This window comes from Lactuca virosa, chromosome 7 (assembly GCF_052849685.1).
Source record: "Lactuca virosa cultivar CGN04683 chromosome 7, Lactuca_virosa_CGN04683_v6, whole genome shotgun sequence".
NCBI classification, from domain to species: Eukaryota; Viridiplantae; Streptophyta; class Magnoliopsida; order Asterales; family Asteraceae; genus Lactuca; species Lactuca virosa.
In genome coordinates this window covers 2,999,157-3,007,876 of record NC_136432.1, presented here as the reverse complement: position 1 = coordinate 3,007,876, position 8,720 = coordinate 2,999,157, and the positions used below count along the sequence as shown (strand labels likewise).

The 8,720-nt window shown below is 31.9% G+C and overlaps 1 protein-coding gene across 1 annotated transcript; it reads right to left on the bottom strand.

Moving 5' to 3' along the window:
- Positions 1 to 2,758: 2,758 nt before the first annotated feature.
- LOC145125311 (eukaryotic translation initiation factor 1A-like) lies at positions 2,759 to 3,754 on the bottom strand. Its single transcript, XM_079060780.1, has 2 exons — positions 3,242 to 3,754; positions 2,759 to 2,963 (listed from the first exon to the last, which is right to left on the bottom strand). The coding sequence occupies exon 1, from the start codon at positions 3,678 to 3,680 to the stop codon at positions 3,243 to 3,245; it is 438 nt and encodes a 145-aa protein (XP_078916906.1). The 5' UTR covers positions 3,681 to 3,754; the 3' UTR covers positions 2,759 to 2,963; position 3,242.
- Between the last annotated feature and the right edge of the window lie 4,966 nt (positions 3,755 to 8,720).

Genomic DNA, 8,720 nt, shown 5'->3' with positions numbered 1-8,720 from the left:
AAACGACATAACCAAAAACTCGTAGTGTCCATATCGTGTTCTGAATGCAGTCTTCTCGATATCCTGCTCTCTTACTTTCAGCTGATGATATCCTGACCTCAGGTCGATCTTTGAAAAATAACTTGAACCTTGTAGTTGATCGAACAGGTCATCAATCCTCGGCAACGGATATCTATTCTTTATTGTTGCCTTGTTCAGCTCTCTGTAATCAATGCACATTCTCATACTCCCGTCCTTTTTCTTTACGAATAACACCGGAGCTCCCCAGGGTGATGAACTAGGTCTAATGAAACCTTTGTCCAATAACTCCTGAAGTTGCATCATCAGCTCCTTCATCTCCGTCGGTGCTAATCGGTAAGGTGTCTTTGCTATTGGTGTCGTCCCTGGTAACAAGTCTATGCGGAATTCTACGTCATAGTCTCATTTTTATTACATTTACATTATATCTTATTTTTTTAAATGCATGTGTAAAACATATTTTATGACCATTTTTTGGAAGAAAAAAAATTTGTTGGAGATTAGTGTAGTAAAGTAAAGTAGATGGCTGTAAATGAAAGAATAGATTGTGATGATGGATGGGAATATGAGTATTGAGTAGTAAAGTAAAGTAGATGGCCATTTAACTATTTTAGGCAAGTGAATCATATCTTATGAACCACCAAACCAATTCCATAACCAAAAATAATCCACTTTTATGTCTTCAATTTTTCCATGCTTCAAAAAACGCAACCTCCATCTTTTCTTCGTGACTTGAAAAACTTTAGAAATCAACAAGCTCATATGAACCATAAAGCAAAATTGGATTCATACTCTATAATAATAACCAAAACTTGAAATCTACAAAAATCAAGACAAGAAATTATCCAACTCCAAAAGCACCCATTTTTAGCAACCAACTTTCCTTTTTCCATTTCTTCTCTTCTCATCTTTTTTCTTTATCAACAAAAGAACATTGCTATTCTATAATCTTTAAGCCATCGCTCTCCATTATCTTCCACTTATCCATTATCTTCAAGGGCGAAAAAAAAAAAGAATTTATACAAGAAATGATTGAAAACAAAATGCTGCACCAGACCCATAAGAAATCAAACCACATCCTTATATCCACCTGTCTACCATTGAGCCCAATCGCAAATTATAAAACCCAAAAAAAAGCTTTTCTATTCCTGTACCAGCTCCTCCAATTATTTCCCTTATTTAGAATTTTCCAATAACCTCGAAACTTCACATATAATATTTGTAACACGTACCATTAATAAAAAAAAGACCATATTGCCCTCTATAATCATTTTCACACCAGCCTCTCTCTGTTTTTATTAACTCCTTTATTCCAAATAAAAAACCAATTGTAAATCAAGAAACCCTTTAAATTCTCCAATGTCCTTGCTCTTAAATCCTGAGCTGGTGGAAAAGTTATGGAATAAGGTGGATCAAAATGTATGTTTCACTTTGTTCAAATGCTTCAAATTCTGAAAAAAAAAAAAAAAAAAAAAAAACCAATTCGCAAACTTTTATGGAACCAAGGTCACCTTTCTCATAAGGTCCGGAGGCTGTTCAGTTGAAACTTGATGGTGATCCTTTAAATGTTTAAAACATTTCAATAAAGCTTATTTTGAAGAAGAATGTTTTTTTGAAGCAAAAGGCGAAAATCAATTGGTTGAAGGAGGGTGATTGTTAAAAGGATTTCTATACGAGAACACACCACCCCAACCAGACATAGGTGTCTTGTGGCTTGGTGCGTTTAACGAACAAAGACAAGGCTTTTGATTGGTTGGTCAAAAATGCAAGAAGACTTAGAGGGAAACAACAAACCACCCATACCATCTCTTCAACCAAACGACACCTACAAATTTTCGAACAAAGAAGAAGAAGAAGAAAAAGGACGTGTGTGTGTGAAATGGGAAAGAAAGAAAACTGAAAAATAAGGCACATAATCAAAAGGTTGGGCTTAGTCAAATTTTAGTGGGCTACACACACTTCTATTGGGCTAATTTTTATGTGGGTTAAATTCGCCTAAACAATACTAGACTACTACATTCCCGAGAAAAAAAAAATGATGTTTAAACTTTATTTCTTGGTTGCTATTGGTTTTTGGTAACATGGGGTTAAATGATAATTTTAATGCTTTTGGTTTTGAAAATTATATATATATATATATATATATATATATATATATATATATATATATTATTATTATTTAATGAAATAAAAATAAAATAAATAAATAAACATTGATAATGTACTAAAGATTGGTAGAAGGGATGTGAAGATAATGTTGTGTTGACTCACTTTTCTAATAGGCATATAGTGACCAGCCTTAACCTTTGATCTTGCGGGAAACATTATACATGGGCTAAGACTAGTTGGTAGTGTTGAGATAATTGGTTGTTGCGGTGGTCCAGCAAAATGGCTATAAAATCAGAAAGCTATATGCGCCGTTGAACTATATTATAGTCACCACAATTGCTTTAACAGACATGCTTTCAAGAAAGGGAAGAGGTACCCACCCACCCGTAATCAATATGCTTATTGCGTGTGCTTGAAACAATAAGAGAAAGAGAGATGGAAGGAAGGAAGGAACAAGAGAACACGCTTAATTGGGATCAAAACAAGTCTTCAAAAAAATTATATCAATCTAATCCACTCTGGTTACTTTTATAACAAATTAAAACATAATACTAGTCATTTTAAGAGAAAGCATCTGATAATTTAATGTCAAAATGCTTCAACATTCGGAAAAAAGAAAGACCAATTATGATTTTCACATAGACAAGATAATCACTAAGATTGCTCCACAACCAACTCACAACACAAGGCATAAAATTGCCCCTTTAAAGTAGCATTACAGAAGAGAAACGTTCATATAATAATCTTCCACAAAACTTAAATCTTTTCTTACAAACCATCAATTTTTCCCAACTCCCCTCAGACTCAATTTTGTTCATTCCATCACAATTTGAAAACTGCGGAAGCCAGAATTCAGAAATTAGACAACAATACTTTGTGTAAATAAATTAGGCATCAACAGTGGAGATTGAGAAATTAATTTTGTAGAAAAAAATTATTTTTATCTGAGCATGTATTTAATTTTGTTGCGTATAATTTTTTTGTAAATACAGAGACCTCACAGACATGGGATTCAGATCAAAAGGGGATCATTAAAAACATCCTATTTAAGCAGTCTCAATAACCAAGCAAAAACTGGAATTCGTATCGTAAGAGAAACGGATGAATTACAAACCCTAGATTTTGTCGATATCTTCGTCTTCAAACTCGATATAATCATCACCAGCGCCATCCTCTTCGTCGTCAAGTCCACCAACAATACCCTCATTAAGCCTTATATTCTCCGGCAACTCACCGTACGCCTTCAACAACCTTGCCTCATCCGGCATATACTTAAGGATGACATCCGCCTTATCATCCTGGTAATCACGAAGCCCAACAAGGATGATATCTCCAGCTGCGATCCAGACCTTCTTGTGCATCTTACCACGGATATGGCTGAGACGCTTAGTGCCGTCAATACACATGGACTCACAACGGCCGTTTCCGAGCATACGGAGCACCTGGGCATACTCCTGACCGTCTTCCTTGAATACGAGCTCACGCTTCTCGTCGTCGGCTTCGTTCTTTCCTCTCTTGCGGTTTTTGCCTCCCTTTCCCTTGTTCTTCGGCATGATGGCGGTGGATTTGGTATCTGCGTTCGATAAAACCCTAGCTTTTTTGATCTGATTTATTAAAGGTAAAGGTATCTACGTGTTTTAGTAGGTATATATAGCCGATGCGGCCGTATATACGTGATTACGTGGCGTGTAAGCAAAGCAAACGTGAAAAGTTATTTTTTTTTGAACCTACGTGAAAAGTTATTTGTACTTTCAAAATTAACATTTTAGAGTGGACAAGTAGTATAACACCTAATTTTTTATGTCATTATTTCTTTTTTTCTTTCTTCAATTTATTTATTTTTGATTTTTTTTTCAATTTGTTTTTTTTATTCATGTTAGATTATTTAAAAAAAAATAAAACATATCTTAGATTAACTATAACATTTAAAAACTTAAAATAACATTATACAAAAAAGAAAAAAAAAAACTAAATGCAAAAAAACCATAGTCCTAAAAACATAAGAACGATATACTAGTCATCCAAATATTTCTTTTCAATCATCTCCTTCATCTTCCGGAACACTCGCACTTGTCGTGGTTCCATATTTTCTTCGCTAGTCTGGAGAATTGCTAAATCATTCGCTATTTGATCTTCCTCTAGTTGCTTACGAAAAATTCCAAGTACTCACGTTGCACATTAACCTTTTGTTGGGCGATTAGATTGTGTTGGTCGAACTTTGCTAGAATTGCGAGACCTTTTTTATTGTGCCTCCGTCGATGTTGGCGCCTTATTCTATTTTGGATCTAGTCTTAACAATCTCCTATATTTTTTCAAACTCGAAAGTGTGCTTCATTTCGACTTGATATTGTTCTCTCGTAACTTTGTACACATCAAAATCATTCGCATCGTTTTGCTTTTGTGATTCTAGTCTCATGAAAATCCATTGAACTTGGTGCACCGGCGACTGATCGGAGTCCACTTGCTACTAAGCATATCGATATTGCGATATGGTTGTTTCTTCATAAGCGTGTGGAATTTGTCGAGCACGACTTCCCAAAACCCAACTCTTCGCATATCATTTCCTACGGTTGAACTCCATGAAGTCTCGCACCATGTCATTGCCAACGCGTACCCCTCCTCTGGTGTCCACCATAGTGGAGGTTCTTCTTCACTTGTCGCGACTGCCCTCCCTTTTCCTTTTCCCTTTCCCTCTCCCTTTCCGACTGCCTCCCGCTTGTGTTTCGAGAACAGTTTCTAGCATTGGTTGTGTGGTTGTTTGTTGAATAGAAGCAAAAGTACTGAAAAAGTTTTGTTGAATATTTGGGTTTTGTTGCATATAACGGAGATGTAAGAAATTGCATTGGGGTGAGTTGGGATTAAAAAAATTCACTTGAAGTAGTATTTGTGGTGTGTTTGTGTTGAGTAGGTTCATATAATTCTCGTATTTTGCGAACCCCATCGAGACGGATGTGTTTGTGTTTGGAGGTGGGGTGTTCGGATTTTGCTCTATATTTGGTTGAAAGGAAAAGTGGATTTTTTGTAAGATGAGAGAAATATGTGTAAGATGAGAGAAGATTTGTATGGTTTAAAAATTATGTATATGGGTGTATTTATATGTAAAATAAAATTAGTTATTTTTTTTTACTCTTGACCGTTCACCAACGGTCATATTTTTTACTGTTCACTCGATTTTAACCGACATTACATTTCGTTATGGAGGCAATGGAGGGCAACATAAATGGTAATAACGGACGAAAACGAGATAAAGAGGGGGGTGTTTTGGCATAGTAACGTCGTTTTCATGGCTCCACGTCAGAAAAACGAATGTTGGTGTTGCCCACACCGAGTACTCTTAAACAAAAAGAAAAGAACATTTTCTTTACTAAAACCTAATTATCATTCATCTGTTTTTAACTTTTTATCTTGCTTCTTGACTAAAATCTTAATTATCATTCATCTGTTTTTTACTTTTTATCTTATGTAAGAAGGTTACTTAAATAATTATAATTATTATACATTATAATAGAGTTTTTAACCAAATAGGTGTTTATGAAAAACTTATTTATCAATTGGTATACTTACATTTATTTACCATAACAAGTTATTTAACAATTTAATAAGGGTTATTTCCATAAAAGACCCTACATTTTGATTTTTTTTCTTTTTAGACCTAAAAGTTTTTTCTTTTCCGAAAAAGACCAAACTTTTACCTTTTACTTGTTACTTTAGACCCTAATAGGTAAATTAAGTATTTTTATTTCATAAAAGACCCAACATTTTGTATTTTTTTCCAGTTTAGACCTAAAATGTTTTTTATTTCAAGACTAGTTGTATAAAAAACGTGATTATATCCTTTTAGTTTAAAAATATACATCGATTTAAACAATATAATTATTATGCCTACATTTATTTATGATTGTAAAATTCTTTGTCCATGTATATTTATAAAAAAAGACCCTATATTTTGTAGTTTTTTCCGTTTTAGACCTAAAATGTTTTTTTTTCAAAATAAACTCAACTTTAAAATTGGTTATAATCTTCAAGACCAAATATATAAGGTACTTTTTTATTACGCCGAAAAAGAAAGTACACATGTATACACTAAAAAATATTATCTGATCTATTATCTTTTGAACGAATATAACCTAGAAGAATTGCAAAATTTTATTTTTGTCTAAAAGATATATCTTGGATATATATTATATCATTAAACTTGATATATTATTTATAAAAAATGTTATTATTACAGCTAATAAAAAGTTCGATGTTAATTTGATATTTTTTTGTAACATGGATAATACATGGCTATGAAGAATCTTTTAGCATAATAACATTTTTTTTTATTTGTAGGAAATAAACATACCAGGTAATTTAACAAAACTGTATACAAAATATTTTTTTTAGTTTGTCTAGTATACTTATTTCGTGAGTTTGGACATATTTCCCTCTCTCACTTTTCTATATTATTTTTTTGGTTGAATTTTTTAATCAATTTTTTTGGAACAGTTAACAAACGAACTAACTATCATACTCCTAAACCAAAGCCATAGAATATTTTGTAGCATTAGCCCGTTATTGAATAATATGGTATAACTATATCAAATACATACATAAAAATATTAATCCTAAACATTCATAATAGTTTTGTTTAGATATATCAAATTCAAGTTTTGTTTAAAATTGCAAAATCTTATTTTGTATACAGTTTATTAAATTACATGGTATGTTGTTTTTTTCTACAAATAAAAAAATTGTTATTATGCTAAAAGATTCATCTTAGCCATGTATTGTCTATGTTACCAAAAAACATCAAATTAACATCGAACTTTTTATTAGCGGTAATAATAACATTTTTTATAAACAATATATCAAGTTTAATGATATAATATATATATATATATATATATATATATATATATATATATATATATCCAAGATAAAGTTTAATTACATCTTTTAGAAAAAAATAAAATTTTGTAATTCTTCTAGGTTATATTCGCTCAAAAGATAATAGATCAGATAACATTTTTTTGTGTATACATGTATACTTTCTTTTTCAGTATAGTCAAGAAGTACCTTATATATTTGGTCTTGAAGATTATAACCAATTTTAAAGTTGAGTTTATTTTGAAAAAAAAACATTTTAGGTCTAAAATGGAAAAAAGTAACAAAATATAGGGTCTTTTTTTTATAAATATACGTGGAAAAAGAATTTTCCAATCATAAATAAATGTAGGCATAATAATTACATTGTTTAAATCGATGTCTATTTTTAAACTAAAAAGATATAATCATGTTTTTATACAATTAGTCTTGAAATAAAAAACATTTTAGGTCTAGATTGGAAAAAAGTATAAAATATAGGGTCTTTTATGAAATAAAAATACTTAATTTACTTGTTAGGGTCTAAAATAACAAGTCAAAGCTAAAAGTTAGGTCTTTTTCGGAAAAGAAAAAAGTTTTAGGTCTAAAAAGAAAAAAAATCAAAATATAGGGTCTTTTATGAAAATAACCCATTTAATAATAAATAAATAAAATGTCTATTCATTTCTTTTCTTTTCACCAACCCCTTTTTTTACGTCGTCGTCGCTGCACCCTTTATCTCATTCAATTTCCCTTCCCATTCCGATTAAATCATATCATCTTCTCCGGCTAGTTACAATAATCAAATTATTTCTACTGATTTCGTTATTCTTCTTTTATTCACATCGATGATGAAATACCAAAACCAACTTTATCTTTGAAATAAAGCGAAAGTTAAAAAGCATTGAATAAAAACAAAAGGCAGATCTACCCACAGAGATCTACCCAACCCACAGTGGTGATCCCTCCTCCCTAGAACTCAAACAAGGATGTACACCATAAAATTTCACCTGGCAAGGTCTCCAACTAATCTATAGAACATAATATAACGATATATGTTACATAGTGCGGTGGACCCAAGTCGTTAATCTTGATTTTCCAACTAAAACACCCAAACATTTTGTAATAATTACATTTTTCTTCCTAGATCTAGGTTTGTAAGTAGTGATAGAAGATGATTGCAACGATGTTGGTGGCGGTCAAACATATGGTAGCAGCGGTGGGCTTCAAAGATACAAGAAAGAGATGGGTTTGGCGAAGGTAAGAGACAAGGATGAAAAATATAGAGGTTTGATGTTACAATCAAACAACATCAGTACAACCATTGAAGATGATCAACACTTTCAAAAATTAACAAAATTTTCAAAATATTACCGTTTTTTTTTCAAAATTTTAAATTTTAAACCATTCATTAACTATTATAAACACCAACAATTTTCTTTATTTCCCACCACATTCAAACCTTCTTCATTCATCTCTCCTAACTTTCTTTATTTTCCACTACCTTCAAACCTTTCTTCATCCCTCAAAATAGCTCGTCTTTGGAACACGGATGAAGATATCAACTTTGTAGATGGGTATTCTTAGAATCACCCGACGATACAACCGCAAAGTAGGTGAAGGGTGCCACCGAAGTAAATATCAACTTTTCGTCAAATGGAGAAAAACAAACACAGTAGCAGTATAATTTCACACTGTGTTTCATAGGATGAGACGCGATTTATTATATGATGAAAATGATAGAATGT

Coding starts and splice junctions, on each gene's coding strand:
- LOC145125311 (XM_079060780.1), bottom strand. CDS start 3,680: ATGCCGAAGAACAAGGGAAAGGGAGGCAAAAACCGCAAGAGAGGAAAG.